General features: G+C 40.2%; 2 protein-coding genes across 3 annotated transcripts; both read left to right on the forward strand.

Annotated features, from left to right (window-relative positions):
- Positions 1-865: 865 nt before the first annotated feature.
- On the forward strand, positions 866-5,338 carry nrn1lb (neuritin 1-like b; the record flags this gene model as incomplete). The annotated part of the gene is made up of 3 exons (XM_080885186.1): positions 866-920; positions 3,814-3,961; positions 5,035-5,338. The coding sequence occupies 3 exons, from the start codon at positions 866-868 to the stop codon at positions 5,336-5,338; spliced, it is 507 nt and encodes a 168-aa protein (XP_080741312.1).
- Positions 5,339-9,906: 4,568 nt separating this feature from the next.
- Positions 9,907-18,292, forward strand: slc38a8b (solute carrier family 38 member 8b). 2 transcript variants are annotated; one of them, XM_080885081.1, is made up of 10 exons: positions 9,907-10,229; positions 11,172-11,370; positions 13,123-13,279; positions 13,358-13,459; positions 13,544-13,601; positions 13,984-14,098; positions 14,176-14,323; positions 14,409-14,611; positions 14,769-14,820; positions 15,264-18,292. In XM_080885081.1, exons 1-10 carry the CDS (start codon positions 10,041-10,043, stop codon positions 15,364-15,366), a joined length of 1,326 nt encoding a protein of 441 aa, XP_080741207.1. In that variant the 5' UTR covers positions 9,907-10,040; the 3' UTR covers positions 15,367-18,292. The 2 variants fall into 2 exon arrangements, with proteins under 2 accessions (XP_080741207.1, XP_080741208.1); XM_080885082.1 differs by lacking the exon at positions 9,907-10,229 and adding an exon at positions 10,522-10,620.
- Positions 18,293-19,553: the final 1,261 nt, after the last annotated feature.

The raw sequence follows: 19,553 nt of genomic DNA on the forward strand, positions 1-19,553 counted from the left end.
TCGATGGTTGTTCTAAGCCGCAGATTAACAATGGGTTCCTATTCCTCCTGTGTCGGTATGCAGATGTCAACCAGGACTTATACTAATGCACAGAGTGTGAGCCATCTGGGAGGGTGAGGAGGGGGATGTAAGATGGAATCACAAGGAAGTCAAGGAGTAAAGATCACAAGCACCCATTTTCAACAGTTTAACAGTTCTGTCTTTGTCTCTTATTGTCATAACCTAAAAAGCGGATGAATTCTCTCGTGGGCTGAGGCTATTCCCAGAAGGCGCTGTGGAACCACATTGGACTCCCAGGTGAGCCTGATTGTGTTATCCTCACTGGGATGTCATCCATCTGTGCACAAAAAAATCCTCCTGCCTCCTGACACCTTTAATAATGGTTTGTTTGACTGTTCACTTACAAAGTCTCTGTTCAATGGTTAAAACAGATTTTTGCAACAGGTAGGTGTCTCACAAGTGTGAACAGCAAAATCATTATAAGATCATATATCTGGGTTTCAAACAAATGTTCCAAATACTGAAAACCGGAAATGAGAACACTCTAATCCACTGTGCTATGATGTGATGCTCTCATTGGTCTGTTGCTCCAAGCCTTCCCAGTGCACACACACACATACACACAAGCACAACATCCTCTTACTCTCTGTGATGCATTGGTCCCTTTCACTGTTAATCCAGCTGGGTTGTGCCTCCGTGCATTGCTGTACTTTTGCCATCTGATAAATTCCCCACGGACGGTCGGAAAAACCACATTTTAGGCCAGGAATTTTGCACTTTTTGGATTTACGTCAAGTGGGAGCTTCACATCAGAGCCTCTTGCTCGGGGGTGGTACTCGGCTCCACGGGACTTCTGAGCCAAACAATGAAGTCCCATCCAGGTAGCTCGACGGTGCTGCTGCCCATCGCCCTCTGCCTCAGTAAGGAACTTGCCGTACTCTCCAGTTGTAGTGTGACCGTGTTGTACGTGTTTGTGTGCAATCCAGTCTTGTGGGAAAACTTTGTAAGTGTTGAGTGTGCTCTTCACTGCCCCAATTTTGTCCTGCGTCTGTATACGGATATACAATTTCTTTGCACTTTCAGGTTTGTCAGAAAAGGTCCAGAGAAGTTCAGATGGCTTATAAGGGATGTTCCCTTCAGATTGTTCTGATATTAATGAGAAAGGTTTTACAAATGCGCTTACCTTAATGAAATGTTCTCCAGGCTGTTTGTGTGTTTGTGTGTGTGCATGCAGAAAGGTGTACAACATTGTGTATTTGAGTGTGAACACCAATGGAATGAAACTAAGTAGATTTAGCTGAGGACAAATTGGAGCCTTCTTTTCATACCACGTTATATTTCTGCTACAACACATATTAAATTTGATCTAACCTTTACTTTACTGTAATATCTTTCAGATTAAAATCTTTTTTCCAAGCACACATTGATTTAAAAAAAAGGAAACAATAAAATAGAATAAAATAGATACCCAGTGCAATGCAGGATATCAATTACACTCTTCGGTTACAGAATCTTTCTCCCAGGGAAACAAAACCATTTATCTTAGAGATAAAGATTAGATTCATTTTTTTTATTTGCCATTTGTACACATACACTAAGTCTGGGTACACAGGAAACCATGTGCAGAGTTTCGAGTCAGGGTTAAATAAATAGTCTTCAGAGCAGACTTTAAAAAGTCAGAAGTTTTTTACTTTGCTACATTTATTATATTAGTATTAATGTTATTCAGTATTTGAATTATGTAGATTTGAGCATATATAACATAGAGAACACACAAAATATGTTGTTGTTTTTTTTTTATCACAAATCAAACTACTCAGAAGTTCATAAAGGTACAGCTGAAATGATTAACTGATTAACCACTTTTTCATTTTGTGCTCAATTTTTCTGCTACTTTTATTTTTGTTCAGAGTATCTGTGGCTGGATTTCTCGCAAATTTTTAAAAAAGGGTAAATAAGTTGATGCAGAAGAAAATAATCAGTTTCAGAAGAAGCTCAGGCACCCTGTAAGATGCTTGTGGTAATATTTATTATTGTATAAGTTATATTAAATATATTTATTATATATTATTTTATATTTTATGTTATTATCTTTATATAAGGTTTTTATTAATAGTAAATAATGCAAATTCTGCTTCCACCTTGGCTGTCCTAACAATATAAAGGTTTTTGGGGTTGACTTTTTAACATAGCTACATAATGCCCTTGAATAATTGCCAGAAGGATGTTTCTGCACTAAATTAAGGCATTGCAGTGAACACGACCTTTATCCTTTTGCATATAAAAGTCACAACATCATCATTTTATCTCCATTTGTCATTTGTGTGAAATTCTGTCTTAATTGGAGCTACTGAGTTATCACAAAGCAACATATTTATTGAGGTCACAATGTCTTTGACCTTTGAGTGCAGAAACGTAATCAGTTCATCCTCGAGTTCAACTGAACATTTGTGGAAAACACGAAGAAAATCCCTGGAGACATTGTGCTCATGAGAACACTTTCCAACAACCGGGAACCATAATGCAATTAGCTGTGACTTGCAGTGGTGGTGAAGCGTGCAACCGCATTTTATGAATGAAGCTCATTTGTGGAAAAATCTACCAAGTAACATGGAAATTTCGCAACAGGAATTCATTACATTTCTGCAGAGACAGCTATTAAAAAACATCTGCAAAGAAAGAACACAGAGAAGCAAAAGCAAAACATCAGGGGTTTAATGATGCAGCTAATAACGTGCACTGGCATTAGGCAGAAACAAGGTTGTCTTAGACTGATTGAATCACAAAAGTTCCAAGTGGCGTGTGGAGAAAAGGCAAAAATGTCCTAGATGTCACCAATTTCTGAGCTAATTTTTCAGACAAGCGGTTTGTTTTTGCAATGCATATTTAACTTTTGTTTTATATCCTCTGGTCAAATGTATACAGACAGCCAGATCTCCTTTAGGATTGCTGTTTAAGCTCTGTTCTTTAATTCAAATATCAATGCTTCAATATTCAGTGATATATAAAATAAGATCAGTGTTCTTTACACCCCGTGTAAGCAGCTTGTCCAGAGCCAACAGTAGTTCTGAACCACAAAGGCAGAAATTAGACAAACTGCACTCAGTCACATCCAGTACATTAGAAAGAGAGCATCCAAATTTCTGTGTAAAGCCTGGAGCCAGAAAAATGAAGGCTGGTTTAGCATCAGATTGATGTTTATGGTTTTAGGGGTGACCCTGGAACAGCTCATCAGGTCTGCTGGCAAACGAATGTGTTCGAGGCCAACGACAAACTGAAAGCGATCTTGCAGTACAGATTTACTCCCAAATCAGTGCTCCAGTCAGACCTTGTGTCTCAGCTTTTCAGGAAGGTTTCAGTGAAAACTCAAACTACATAAGGACATGTTTTATATGACATGTTATATGTGGACTGACCGATGCAACCATACAGCTTATACATGGCTTTATAGTGCTACATGGAATTTGGCTCTGAGGGTGTATAATCCCTCCAGATGAATGGAATACAACATATTTCTGTATCTGTTTGATCCATCTAAGAACCTGATGGATCACAACTATGAACATACAAACATTGTATTCAAATCCTCAACAATCTAGTGGTTTTATTTTTCTCCCATCATAACCTTTTAGTTTAGTAACACTGTATTTACAGTCTCCTCATGTATGCATTCATTTCTTCTGCACTGAAAAAAGGAGTGTTTTATATGTCTTTAGTGCTCAATTGTGAGAAAGAGCATCGACCTTCTTTAGATAAAATGATCTTTTTGTAGTGTTCAAATATGCTTGTGTCTTGTCTTTCCCTCTCCACCAGGCTTGGTCCCCGTGTGTCTCAGCGCTGCAATCCCTGTTTCATGTGGTTCCATCTACAAGCGCTTTGCTCAGTGTTTACTCACACTCGGGGACAGTTTAGTGGACACACAAAAAGAGCAGAGCACACAGGACATCGATGCCATCTGCAGGTGTGTGTTTGTGTGTGTCAGTCTGTCATTTTTTTAATGTTATGTTAATGAGACTTGAAACTAGTGACTGAAACCACACAGCCTTTGGGAAAGTGTTCACTGAGGTCACAGATCAAGAGCTGAAGGGCTGTGTTTCTTTGTCCTTTCAAAATATTTTTTGGACTCACCTGTTTTTAATGCATACCAAACATATTATCGCTGGATGAATTTATGAATCAAATTTAGTTTTTCAGTTCCAGATAAACAGATCTGACCAATCAGGCCACTGCATCTGGCAACCAGTGAGCTTGTAGGTTAAAATGCGAGTGATCTGGAATTGGTAAGATAATACTGGTTTACCTCAGACACACTGCTAGTTGCTGCTCTGGGTCAACTGGATCTCTGCATCCTCAGAAGTTGTTACAGGTCTTCCAACAACAGCTCAAACTGCCTCATTGACATCCTTAAATATGTATGAAAGCATCCTTCTCATGAGAATCGGATGAATCTCAGTTTCTTATGATTTTTGTTTAGAAACATCAGGGCCAGCTCATCAGTGCTTGATATACTCAGTTGCTTAGTGGTGCATTTTTGAGGTAAAAAGCTTCACAAAAATATATTTACAGTGTGTACACGTCACACAAACCTGCTTCAGAAAGACGGTGCATGGGGATCTGCCAGGCCCGGGAGCCATCGCCAGTCCCCTTCGAGGCCTTCCCCAAACCGCAGCTCAGTTCATGTCCAAGCCTTCACTTTTATCTACTAAAAACACTGTCAAACCTAAAATGAGGACGTGGGCCCAGCGAGTGAAATAGTTTTTTTTTTTTTAACAATGCGCTGTGTGCAAAGGCCTTAAGAATAAAATATGAAGCTGGAAGTAAACATAATAGGTCTCCTTCGAATTACCAGAAAATGAGCTGTCTTAAGTCTGTGACCCAAAAGTGATGTCAGAGGGTCCTGCAGGACACCAGAGAAGTGATAAACCACAGGAAGTCTGCTACTTATCAACGCTGTAGTAATCTCATTACTTTAACATACTGGGTTATTATTGTGTTGGAGATGCTAACCTCTCTTCCTGTCCTGGTTCTTTCAAGGTCCTGGAATGCATTTCACGTTTGTGCCAACTCAGCTCTGGCCGGCTGTCCTGGAGAAGCAGCAGCTGTTTGGGAGTCTCTAAGACAAGAGTCCAGGAAGACAGAGTTTTCTGGAAACCTCTACAACATGTGCGCCAGCCGCACAACGCTCCCACCCAGCACCGTGCCTGCAGCTCAGAGCCCCCCCACGTCCGACCAGACAAACCAGGAAACACTGAAAGGGCAAACACACAAGCACAGCCCCACGCTCTTCACTGTACTGCTCCCTGCGTGCAGCATGCTGCTAGTTCTGCTCAGGAGTTAGTTAACCCATATTAACCCTTCGGTCAGAGTGATGCCAGCAGGCCGTCACAGTCCTGCTGCCCCTACAATCCAAACAAACAAGGGCACACAATCCATACAAGTCACTTTCATCATAATCCTTAAATAAGGATTGCTATAACTGGATCAGTTTGAAATGTTTGGTTCAGGACACTAATACAGCATTGACGCATTGAAAAAAATTGAAGACCTGTCTTCTGTCAGACAGAAGCCTCTTACATGAAGTCCACCAAGTTTTCAATCACTGCAAGAGTTTAAATGATTTTGATTAAATTCGCATAATCTAATATTTATTATTCTGCTATAGAAGAACGAACAGTTAATGTAAGGAAGAATAAACCCTTTCCCCACATCTCTTTAATGTGTCAACTTAGCTGAAAGAAAAGCTCTGGTTATGAAAAATATATATCTTTTAGCCCTGCTGCAGTTCATCACCAGTGTCCCATGATTTGAGGACAAAGGAGATTTTGAGGCATGCTGTAACGCCAGGTGTTCAGATCTGCGTGCAACCTAATCAGGTGTGATCCGGAGGAGAGTATTATCAGCGAGGGGGGCGAACTGTGTTTTTGTGCAGTAGGTTTAAGTCATCACCCTGTTTGACTGGTTTAACGACATGAAATCAGATTTATGTGACGACAGACTCTCTGATGTGCTGCTACATGTTATTATTTCATGTGACTTTAACCCAGTTTAAAGATGTCTCCTGTGGGAACAGTGTGCACATGTCTCAATAAAATGCACAAAAAGCATGCAATAAACATTTCCTTGGACAGTAATGAAGCATAAAGGACAACAAGCACATTAGTCAGCAGTCTGAGTCTCTTTAGTGTGTAATTGTCATTTGTAAAAATGTTTTTAATTTCTTTCACTGGTTTACACATCACTGGTGTATTTGCTGCATCATTTTCTAGTTTTGCATTATTTAGTGGGACATGCAACTTTACGTCACTGTGATTTTTCACCATGGAAGGTATGTTAACATACATGACACAATCTTGCTGAGTGATTGAAACTATTACTTATCCTAAAATCAAATGCTCTGAGTCAGGTTTTATGTGTGTGTGTGTGTGTGTGTGTGTGTGTGTGTATAATCTTAATACCCTTAAGCTGTTTCATAACAGCAGAGTCATGATTAATCTCATCTATCTTTATTCATCCACTGTGTAGCAGGTTGCACCTCAAAACACTTAAAATCAGTCTCAGTGGCCTCAGAGCAGATAAACACCGTAGGTAGGAAGACTTGAACATCATCTGAGGAGTGATGACTGATGCTGTGGCAGTCAAGGGAACCTCAGGTAGACCTTAAATAGCTTTAATATTTATCAACCACCAGATTATCCAAATCTCACAGGTTAGCCTGACCAGCGCTCTTTCATAGTTTTAAGTGTGTATGTCTCATTCCGTTTGCACTACAGATTAGAGATGGACCGATCTGATATTACGCATCGGTATTGGTCGGATACTGACCTAAATTACTGGTTCGGATATCAGAGAGAAATAAAAGATGTAATCCGATCCATTAAATATCAAAAAAGTACCTCACAAAACTTGCAACATGGCTTAACTCGGCCCATAACCTTAGCACTCGGAGCAGTATGCATCACGTGATAGAGCGCTGTGTGTATTTGTAGCCTCACTACCAAACCGGCATTTCATCTCCGAGGAAGTTTTCCCAGAGAGAAGTAAAGCAAGTGTGTAAGTTCATCTCTGAATGTTTGTAAAGCATCCCCGCGTTAAGCTTAACAACCGATATATGGAGCGACTGCCTCTCTCTCTCCCTCCCTCTCCTTGCTGCTACTTCAATTGTGAAACTGATTAATGATCAGCTGATCAGCTTTTCTGTCCGTCTCTCTTCTTTGTTTATTGCCCACTTCGCGCCAGAAAGAGGAAACCAGCGGCTGAACAACAGCAGCACGTTTAAGCTTGATAATCTGTTGTTAGGATTTATTTAATATTACTTTCTACACCAGGATCCTTTTCTACGTAGCTGACGGCTGGTAACTGTGCGGGGGCGGATCTAGCAAAGTTTAGCCAGGGGGGCCGATAGGGCATGAACAGGGAAAAGGGGGGCACAAAGACATACTTTTCTTTCTTATTCTCATTTAAAATGTCCAGCTTTTAATAATTAATTGTCTGAATTTTACACACAACGTTTTAATCTGATGTAAAATGTATAGAAGTCCATTACTGTATATAGTAACTATTAAGTCTAATATACCCAAGTAAGCTATAGTACTTTTCCTTTGGGAAGATACCATCTGTGCAGTTTAAACTTCTGTTGAACAAAGATGTTGAATCGATTTAATTATTCTTGAAAAATAATTGATTTCTGTGCATTTTTTTCACACTGCATCAAATTAAAGTTGATTATGTCGATTAAGCATCATAAGGTGGGGGGTGGTTCCCTATTTTTTTTTTTTTGCTGGGAGTTTTAGAACCCTATTAGTTAGGTTGCTTACTCTTTAAAATACCAGAATAGGGAGGATGGAGTAGGTTTAAGTTTATTAGATTGATCAGTATTGCTAAACTATGAAATTTTTTGGGTGCAGTGTATTTTTTGCATACAGGTATAACAGAATAGCTTTAGTGTTTTATTTTTTTTAAACTTGAGTTTGAACTTATACAAAATGCAGCAAGATATTAAAAAACAGTTTTATTTATTAAAAAACACACTATATCGGATTCATATTGGTATCGGCCGATATCCAAATTTATGATATCGGTATCAGTATCGGACATAAAAAAGTGGTATCGTGCCATCTCTATTACAGATTTATCTGATTCCAGTTTTGGCCTGAAATCCATCAGACTGCCATCAAAAAGCATTTTGCTCTGTCTAAACAGATACAGATACAGATTAAAATCCTCACTAGTACACGAAGACTGAATTTTAATACGACCCTCAGTGAGTCTGCACATAACATGGCAGGTCGCCACAAACAGAAAGGGGAAAAGCTGCCGTGCCTAAATGAACACATTTTAAAAGCAGTCTTTTAGTTTAGGCAGGAATCTAAACTTGGAGTGTTTGTCAAAGAGTGCAAAACAGACAAGACAGTGTGTTCCTATGAAGATAATTAAGAATTACACTGAAAATGGGTGGAATCCACCTAGAGGGTTAGGGTTAGAGCTACACTGTTTATAGATTAAAAAGCCTATTTTTGAGCTCTTCTATACCCAGTTCCAATTCGCTTATCTAATTCAGGGTCATGGGGCGCAACTGCCACTGGGCAGCACAGCCAATCAGGGTCAACATCCAAAGACAGATAACTTTTCATGATAACATTCATACCTGGGGCCAGTTTAGAAAAAAATTACTTAATGCAGATATCGTGGAGTGTGGGAGGAAGCTAGAGAGAACCCAACATGCTAACTCCGCTCAAGAAGTGCAAAGTGTGTACTTGTGGGAGTCAAACCCCGGACCTTCGTGTTGTGTGGTGACAGCACTGACTATTACACCATTGTGGCACCTATGTGATAAAAAAATGGCAGCAGTACTCAGTAATTGTTAGAATTTGGGGCTACAACTCTGGTGAAATTAAATATAAATCAACTAATTAATGAAGACACGCAAAAATGTATTTGCCCAATTCATAACAAACTCAATTTAAGTTCAATTTAAATATTTTTAAAGAAACAAATAGATCTTTGTGTAGCCTGCAAAAATACATTTTGAATTCTTTATATAAAAACATCTATTTATATCTTAGTTTGATGACCCGTCCCTTACATAGTTTGTCTGTCCCCAGAACACCTTCGCAGACCTGCTCACTCAAATCTCTGTATCATGATCGTCACCGGAGTCGATCTCCATCACCGTGAGACTCAAAGGAGGAGCCGCAATGCCTGGCCATTAACATGTTTTCATGTTGTTGTTTTTTTTTTACTTATTTTTGTTCTCAACTGAGTCCTCATCCGCTTTTGAGCGATGCTCTACAGCAGATGGTGTGTAGCATAAAACATGGCAGGGATTATGAATTCCTAGTGTATTAGATTGGGCTGTCCAATCCATGTGGCCGGGGGTTTATTCTACCAGGATGTAAACACTTTAAAGCTGTCAGCTGAACTGAGCACCAACTCTATGATCTGTGTACATAATGCGTGAAATTAATAAGAAATAAGAATAAAATGAACAATTGTATTTATTTCTCTGTCAATTTCCCCCCTGAGGTGGGTGTTATTGTCCTTAACGAGTGTGAGATGCGCTGGGACTGTTTATATAGAAAGAAACAAGAGAGTAAAATGGAATTAGTTGAATATTTCTTCCCGGAAACACTCAGCAGGTCAGTCTGCTGATGTCACTGCAAGTTTGTCAGCTTTGATGAAACATCATATATTTGATTTGATTTCATTTATCAAACTTGCCTCACTGCTCAGTTAGGCTTCTTCATCAGCAAGCATCAGAGACAGACATAAAGGGATGGCGGAGCGGGCAGAAGTAAACATGCTCACCTTACTGTCAAATTTTTCACCTCAGAGTGAAATTTTTAATAGTCGAAAAGTCTAATTAGACCATGTTAGTCGTGTGTGTGCGGGTGTGTGGGTCTATATATTGGCACAGTTTACAGCTCACCAGGTTGAGACTACTTCTGGAGATACAGAGGGAGTCGAACACGTGAACTGCAGGTTTCTGGGTGCACAAGAATAGTTTCTGGTGTTTCTGTGAGTCTGTGTGTTGGTTCTGGATCATGGAGGAGCTGGCCCGGGAGAGCATCAGCCTGCTGGCCCGATCGGCATCTCACGCGGACCCCCCGCGGCTCGGCTCGTTCGGTGCGGTGTTCATCATGCTGAAGTCTGCCCTGGGAGCCGGACTGCTCAACTTCCCCTGGGCCTTTCAGAAGGCAGGGGGAGTCACCACTGCAGTCAGTGTGGAGCTGGTGAGTACAGGATCTAACATGCTGCTGGAGTTAGTGTTGTTTACAAAGAATCATCTAAAATATTGAAACATAATAATTTAGGTCAAAATTCAACAGTTTTATATGTCCCCCTCCCCCAGAGGTTACTTTGTCTGTTGGTCTACAACCTGCATGGGCTCAGTATGGATTCACCATCCCTCTCTCTGGCTCCTTGGTGTGAAAGAGACGCATAGATTTAACACGTGAGCTCTAATGAAGCTTCCACTTTAGGTGAAGATCTAAACTTTCAGTGCACTGCATCTGACTGCTGGAAAAGCAGTGTGTGTGTGTATCTCATGGACTTATTACTGCATGCTTTCCAAGAATGGGCCAAAGAGGTCAGCGGGCACAGAGCTTGACATCTTTGTCTCATGTAACTGTTGTTATATATTTTATATTTTTAACACCAGTTGTTGTAACGGTCACTTTGGTTACAGCAGCTGCAACTTATAACTTGCACGCAGATATTGTTTAATCATTTAATTTCCTGCAGTGTTAAAAATGCTGAGATGCACTTTTCAGAGTCCTGGGATTTGTTCTTTCCCTGAGTGTTAAGCTGCTGTGCATGTGTGTGTCTAGTTTGTAATAGTTACTTTCTGTTTTATTCTGTGAGCCACCTGTCTACTCTTACTTCTTCCTCATCTCATTTCCCCTGTGCTCAGTTTCCCCCAGGAGAGAAAGAGAGAGTGTTCACTTTGACATCGATCTTATTAACCTGAGTGTTTTGGATTACTGGTTGGAAAGACCGAATATTTTAAACATGTAGGCTTTGGCATATTTTTCTTTCTTTGCATGTTTCTTCTTTCAGGTGTCTTTTTTTAAACACCTATACCCACAGCCTTGTTGTCTCATAGTTTGTGATATCATCACTGTGGTCTGTGAGTGAAGATTAGCGTTAAGCTGATCCCTTTGATGCCCCTTCAGGTGTCTCTGGTTTTCCTCATCAGCGGCCTGGTCGTCCTCGGCTATGCATCATCTGTCAGCAGACAGAAGACGTATCAGGACGTGGTGAGAGAAGTGTGTGGACGAGCCGTGGGGAAACTCTGTGAAGTCTGTTTCTGCTTCAACCTCTTCATGATAAGTGTTGCCTTCCTCGTGGTGGTCCAGGATCAGCTGGAGAAATGTGAGCGAGACCTTTGCCTTCCTCTTTGCTTTCTTTAGCTTTAAGAGAAACAGCTTCACCTGTGGCATCCGTGCCTTGGTAATCAGTAACCAAATTCTTGCTTTCTTCTATGGCTTTCTCTGTTTTGCTCTGACATTACTTGGTATCAGCTGGAAATAACAAAATATCAAGAAAGAGGACACTGACAACAGTTTGGAAGTGTGTAACAGGTATTCTCAGATGCAATATGATGGAAAGGAAAACATTACACCCCAAACTTTCCTTTTAACTCATTTCCAATGAAAAGTTAACTAGGAAAATGAGAATAAAATAAAAACTTTATTGTTATCTTATCACCGCTCCTAAAGCCAGTGATGGCAATCAGGGATCAGACCACCATAGCCTCTCACTAGACTCCAAACCAGTCCAAGGCACTAAACACTGGGCACCATCATGGGGCTTTTCTGAATCTCTCTTTGTCTGACACCTTACCCAGTGGTCCAGTGGTCTTAGGGGGCCCTGCAGAGACAATGTACAGCTCCTGGCATTACAGAGAAAAGCTGCTACTTCTCTATGTCTAAAAGAGCCAGTGGAGGTGGCTTGATCATCTGACCAGGATCTGACCAGCACCCCCTGTCTGCTTAGACTTCCACTCCTGTGACCTGGACCAGAAAAAGACGGCTGAATGGGTGTCAGTGGTCCATTAACAAACACAGTGAAGTCCTGTTTCAACTCCAGACTTGCAGCCTTCCAATATCTGCCTGCACATGAACTCACAACCAGAACTAGCCATGAAAACCTTGCACCTGTGTGTTCATGTACAGCAGGGAAAGATGACAAGAAACAAAGTCACTTATAAAATATCTGCTAACATTAACTATACACATATTAATAAACCATTAGATTTGCAGACCATGAGCACAAACAAATACTGCCACTCCACTGACTTAGCCTCTAGCTGTAAGGCCAACATTTTTAGGGGTTTTAACAGGATAGCAGGTTAAGGTTACCCATTACAGCAGAATGTGTGATGCACTGAATGCTCTGCTGATGCACTAAAAACTCCCAAATTATCAACTTTTAATACTTTTAATGTTACCTTTTCTATTTCCTTAGCAGGTTAAATAAATGGATAAAAGAAAGCCTGTAAGAATTCTGTTTTCACACTGCTTTCTAGAGTATTTGACATTATTTTGTCGTCACCTGAGTTTGATCAGTTTAGCTGCCGTTCCCTGTAACCTGTAACCATGCAACCTAATACAGACTGCAGATCACCTGCTCTTTAATTTCTATTCTAGCTTGCATTAGGCTAAACATGTGACTGGGAGCAGGAATATCTCACGTTTTCATTTTTTTCCTGTTGTGTTTTGTCTATCTGAAAACCTTCAAATCTCCTTTAGTGTTTTTGCTTTGTTACCATTTTAAACACATCATTTGATTGGATTTCCAAACACACTCCATCCCCCAAACGCCTCCTGATTTTAATCAGAGATTCTGCATGATACAGATTAGTGACAAATGGCTGAAACAAATTCACAGGACGCCTCATCTTTCTGTGTGTTGATCCACTGACTTTAAAAACTGATATCTTGCCATAAAAAAAATCACAAAGGAAAAAGCAAAATTTGTGTGACTGTTTTGTAAATCTAGTCAACTAGACCCATTAAATCTTATAGGATTTGACAGTTCTTGCTCCCTGTTGTCCTGCTTACTGATGCTTTTCATGTTGCAGTAGATAAATATTGTGAACTTCTCTCGCTTTTTTGTCTCCAGTGTGTATTTCTCTCTATGAGACAGTTACGGGATCGAGCGAGGCAGGAATGCCCTACCACTGGTACACAGACCAACGATTTGCCCTCTTCGTCATGTGCCTTGTAATCATCCTACCACTGTCCATCCCAAAAGAAATCGGCATCCAGAAATACACAAGGTAAGCAGCACTAACCTGTGTTCAGCCTGACTCACAGTGTAAATGTTTACGCGAGTTCATCGTCTCTCTTTGTGTCAGTGTGCTGGGGACACTGGCTGCTACATATCTGTGTGTGGCAGTGATTGTAAAATATTACCTGATGGACAGTCACGCAGTCATAACTCCAGACCACAGCCAAAGGTCAGTAAATCCGAATGCATGCATATCCTTATGATAAGTTCCTGTCGTGTGCGACCTTACTGAACATCTATCTGTGTCTTTCAGTGTGAGTTCATGGGCATCGATGTTTAGTGTTGTACCGACCATTTGCTTTGGCTTTCAGGTAGGATTGTTTTTGGACATCTTTAACTGTTCACTTCCTAATGTTCCCTTTATATAATACAGTCTAATAGCCAATTTATTAGGTATACCTTTGCAGATTGCACCCCTGCCTTAAGTCTTTATATATATTTTAAAGAATGAGGAGATAAACAGGAGGGTGTCACACTTACTGAAATCAAGATTATTTACCAGAAACTATAAAAACAAATTTTCCCGATTGGTTTTATTATTTATAATTATATATATGTATATGCTTCCCTGTCATCTCCAGTAAGGATGTTTACATTTGTGTCATGCTAAAATGAACTCACTGTTCAGCATCATCAAAAGACAGCCTGGATTTTATTCAAATATTCTGACAGTGTGCTTGTGTGTGTTTGCAGTGCCATGAAGCCTGTATAGCGATCTACAGTAGCATGGAGAACCAGAAGATCTCCCACTGGGCGGTCATTTCTGTGCTCTCCATGCTTTTCTGCTTGCTCATTTACACTCTAACTGGTGAGTCCCCTCCCAAAACAAGCGTATTATCTGCTTATTTGGCAGCTCTCTATCAAACCCGCTCTCTTCCTCTCCAGGTGTGTACGGCTTCTTGACATTTGGAGAAGACGTAGCCTCAGATATTTTGATGTCATATCCAGGAAATGATGTGGTCATGATCGTTTCCAGGCTACTTTTCGGAATATCAATTATCACCATCTACCCAATTATTCTTCTTCTCGGGAGGTAAGTCTCACCAGGGTGGAGATGTTTTTAATTTTCTGACTCTGAGCATGCTTACTGCCATGTTGTGTTTCTGTGTGTGGAACAGGTCAGTCATTCTGAACCTGATGTTACGAGTTCGCAGACATTACCGGGGAATCGTCACTCATTCGTTTGAGAATCGCTGTAGAGTTGTTCTCACGGTGGCCTGGATCACCTTCACGCTTGTCATTGCCATGTTTGTACCTGACATGAGCGACGTCATCAGCATCATTGGTGGAATCAGCGCCTTCTTCATCTTTATATTTCCTGGTAGCAGCAACATTCACTTTAATGTGACTTTTATTGTTTTGTAATGACATATTTAGCCCTTTATTATCATATACAATCAATACAAAAATAAGAGAAAGGTGTACAAGGACGTCGTTGTAACCCAGGCCCTTGTGTGGTGTGTTTTTGTGTGTTGCAGGTCTTTGCTTAGTGTTCACCATGCAAACTGAGAACATCTCTTCAAGAGTCAGGTGAGCAGACAGAAACAATCCATGTATTATTCTAATTCATTCAGCTAGTATCTCTATTCAAATCAGTGTATCCAGATAAATGGAACATGCTGAACATGCAACAGTTTGTACAGGTAGACAAATGTTTAAAGAATAAATGTATGTTAGACAGTATTTTATGTGGAAATTTTTACTTCCTGGAGATTTTTCAGGAAATATTGTGAATTTATTTTGCATGACTCTTAGATTCAGTAACAGACAGCAGAAATGGCTGTGAGGTAATGTCTCCCTCTCTGGGCTTTTATTTGCACAGTAAATTTGATCCAGTGTCTCAGAAGTGAAGGATTTCTGGCTAAAGGACAGACTGATAAATGCTTCTGAATTTTCTGTTTTTCTTTTATTGCTGTTGCACTGATCTGTCACTTGATGCTCCCGATCACCTGATTGCATTTTTATCATTTCAGGGCGATTTTAACGGCTTGGGGAGTCATAACGATTGTAGTTGGAGCATTCATCTTTGGACAGAGCACAACCCTCGCTGTCATGGAGGTTTTCCGCAAATTTTGAACTTTCAGAACTAGATAAACTCTCTCTTTTTCTCTCAGGGAGATGAATGTTGCACTTTTAAAGAAGGTTTTTAGGGGTATGTGTGACTCTTATTTGACTGTCTGTGGCCTTAATTTAGGTTGACAGTGTCTGAATGGTTTCTTATGTGATGTGATGAATATTGACTATAATATTTGACTGCCTGGTGAAGCATCAGTGAAACATCTCATCTGTCTGAGCCCTTGTTTATGTTTAAGCACTGCCAGGGGGCAGCATTGCACCATTTAGGAAGTGCCTCTCTCTGTATATTTTTTCATTCACATGCTGTATATGTGGAACTGCATAGTGACAACACAGATAAGATGAAGCTGTTTTCTTATCATGCTTATTTTGGCCACAGCGATAATGGCTTGTCTGAGCCCGCTGAGCCTTTTCAGCATAAACAGATGGACTCATTGTCCCTGAAATGTACTTTTGCATTTACAGGATGATAAACTGACTGAAGACTTGTTTTTTTCCTTTCTCTTAAGTGTTTGTTCCTTATCTTGTCGCACCATTTCTAAACTCCACACTGCCTTAATCCCAGCGGCGATATAAATCTGCTGCTTTCACTGAGCACAGGGTGATGGCTGAGGTGTGCTGAATATAGCTGTTTATTGTTTATGGACTTCAAACTTAAAAGAGTAATAGGATGCTGCCTGGAAGCGTTCACGTGCTCACACACGTGTGTCAGTGCACGAGTGAGTAATAGTTTACACTACATCTGGAAAATTGGGTGTTTTATCTGGAGTCTGGAGGCGTCTGATTTAAAAGCAAAATGAGCCATGCTGACTTTGCAGTAATCCAGAACTTATCTGTCTGAACATACAACATTTAAATAACTTTCATTTAAATTTTTTAAAAAAGGAACACAGCAGTTCCTCATGAATATTATGCAATAGATGTTTGCTATTGATGTCCTTAAGGAAAACCCTCATAATGTGATGCTTTTCTTGTGTTTTGCCCAACCTGCTGGAAAAATGACCATTTTCAAGGAAAAAAGGGTGAAAATCAAGTAAACTGCTTAAATCTTGCAGTCATTCTCTGTCATTACATTTATGCAGGCAACTTAATAGGTAAAGCCAGTAAGACAAGCTTGCTGGTAGTTTCTGTAGTTATTAAGTCTAAAGGTGGAAGTTTAAAATTGGCCAAAATGAAAATCTTTGAGCTCCATGGATAAGAGGAGTGTACAATAAGTCTCCTTATCATAAGGCTATAAATTGTTACAAAAATCTTCACCTACAGCTTTGCCAAATTTGAAGCAACAAACATGTGAAATGGATGAAACAGATGTTTCAGTCACAGCAGCACTTCACTCACCCACTCAGTCAACCCTCACTATTGCCCAGCACCCACATAAAGATGTTGAAGCCCGATTTCTGACTCAGTGTTGGAGCAGGATCAGCACTGCTGTGACTTAAAGGTTAACATCACAATCCTCAAAGCAGTCACGCTCACCTGTTTTCATCAGTTTAGTGAATTAGCATGCTAACATTGCTAATACTCATTAAACACAGCTAATGGTTAAGAACAATTGGAATATTATTGGCTCGTCTGTTTGGGCATAAAGGATAGTCTAAGGAGCTTGGAAAGAAAAGCGTCTGGACTTCTTTAAGTTGCTTGAAGACGTTTCACCTCTCAGCTTCTCGGATGAGAGGTGAAACGTCTTCAATCAACTTAAAGAAGTCCAGATGCTTTTCTTTCCAAGCTCCTTAGACGATTTAACACATACATTTTCATGCTATTGAAATAAAAAACAAACAAACAAATGCACAAATCAACCAGAAAACTCACGTTATTAGGTACACCTTCTATTGTTGTGTTGTTGCTGTTCCTGAATCAACAAAACTAATGTTGATTCAGGAACATTAGTTTTGGTTCAACATTGCAAGTGACTATTCACATTGTAGTGATGTCATAGTTTTGCTATGTGGAAACACTGCATACAAAACTGAAACCCTAACTGCCCCTGTTTTTTAGATTTTCTTCCTGAGTGTAGATCGGCAGGTTTTTTCCCAAGTCACAAAGTTGTGACATCATAACAATGTGACTGGTCAGATGTGATGTAGATCCTGGGAATAAGCAAGGATGGATTCCACCCTTTCATGTTTATACCAAATTTTAACCCTACCATCTGAATGAAAGAAAGACTCAGAACAGGAAACATTTTTGAATCTTCTAATCTAATGATTTTGGTGATCCTGTGTGAACTGTAGCCTCAGCTTCCTGTTGTTAGCTGACAGGAGTGGTACCCAGTGTGGTCTTCTGCTGCTGTAGCCCATTTGCTTCAAGTTGTGACATACTATGTGTTCAGAGATGCTCATCTGCATATCTTGGTTATGGTCATTAGAGTTCTTGTTGTTGTTTTCTCTTTTTCAGAACAACCTCTGTAGACCATAGAGATGGTTGTATGAGAAAATGCCAGTGGATCAGCAGTTTACACACAGGTCACATTCAAAGTCACATTCAAATCTCCTTTGACCTTCACCACTCCTGCTGTGACAAAACAAATTTCCCACGTGTGGGACTAATAAAGGTTATCTTATCTTATCTTATCTTACCTCATTCCGATGCTCAGCGGGTCATCAGCGCAATGCTGCGGTGCCTAAATGCACTGAGTTGCTGGCATGTGATTGGTTCACTTACATTAATGACCAGTTGAAATGAACTTGAACGTCCCCTACCCATCAACACCAATCACAGTCCAGTATCAGCCTTCTGCTGGTTGGTGCTAATAGACACAACATTTTTCTAGACAAGTGAAAATGACCAAGATTTCAAGATTTCACCAAAAGTCATTAAAATTATCTGTGCACCATGACAGTCAAACCTATCTGATGAATGTACTGACATTTCTGTGTCTAGTGTGATGCTGCCAGCTTCATTAAAAATCATTACTTATTCTTTACATGAGACTATCTTTTTTATTTCCCCCCTTACTTTTAAAGATAATTTCCAACCCTCATTACTATGTTGTCCCCTGAAGCTTCTTTCTAACTGAAAGATTGCTTGTATCTCCACTGTTGATTAATTAAACGACAATTTGTGGGCGACATCTCTTTAAACGCTTAATTCTTCCTGATAAGAGTGTCAGCAGAAGGCCTGAATGAGAACGGATGGATGCATATTATTTCTGTGTCTGCATTTGTGTGTGTGTGTGTGTGTGTGTGTGTGTGTGTGTGTGTGTGTGTGTGTGTGTGTGTGTGTGTGTGTGTGTGTGTGTGTGTGTGTGTGTGGTCCTTCACTGTCACACTGATTGAAATCTGCATTTCTTTTGTGTTCAGAATTTTTTTTTTAAAAAAAAGAAGATTTTGTCTCTGCTCACTTTGCAGATGTCAGTTTTCTGTCTGTGTTGCTTTTACTGTTTTGACTGTCTGCAGCTGACAGCGTGCTGCATGCATAACATAGCTGAACGCAGTACTTGTATGACCTTTTTATGCATGGTGTTTATTGCTAGCAGGCTGAGATCATCACAATGGAGATAACGTGTTTTCATCATTTTGCTGCTCGGTCTTTACTGAAGTGATGACAGCAGATATTTAACCTCCAGGCCGAACTCTGTGGTATAATCGCTGCAGTAGCAATGAGCTCAGGTGAAGGAGAGGCCAGTGTCACCTTGTGTGTGCATCAGTTCACAATAGCACTGCATCCTATTTGTGTGCAAAAAGCACAATCATTTTATTCCTGTCCAATAAAGCATTTACATATAAATACTTTAGAGAGTATCTACTTTAATTCATAGGTTATCATGTTAGAGACTGTATACATTATACACTACACTGATCAGTTCCTGCATTAAAACCACCTGATTAGCATTGTGTGGTTCTGTCTACAACAAAAACAGCTCAGATCTCTGCTGATGTCCTGTGGTTTCTGGGAGCTTCTTGCAGCTCATCATTGTAAGATTCCTGTGCAGGCAGATGTTGATCCAGCAGTGCACTGCTGTCAGCCACACCTCTGCTAGGGACAAGTGACCAGCAACATTTGTCAAAACTTGTGCACAGTGCTGGTTTATTCCATTTTTGTTTACATCATGTAAGTTTGAGGTGAGCTGCACTCTGAATGCTGCACATTCCATTTTAGCTTGACAGAAGCAACCATGGGTCCATGGGACAACTTAAAAGGACAAAGTCAGTGGATGAGCAAAGGTTTTGTTTTGGTGGAGTCTG

This window comes from Rhamphochromis sp. 'chilingali' (genome assembly GCF_963969265.1).
Source record: "Rhamphochromis sp. 'chilingali' genome assembly, chromosome: 6".
Lineage (NCBI taxonomy): Eukaryota > Metazoa > Chordata > Actinopteri > Cichliformes > Cichlidae > Rhamphochromis > Rhamphochromis sp. 'chilingali'.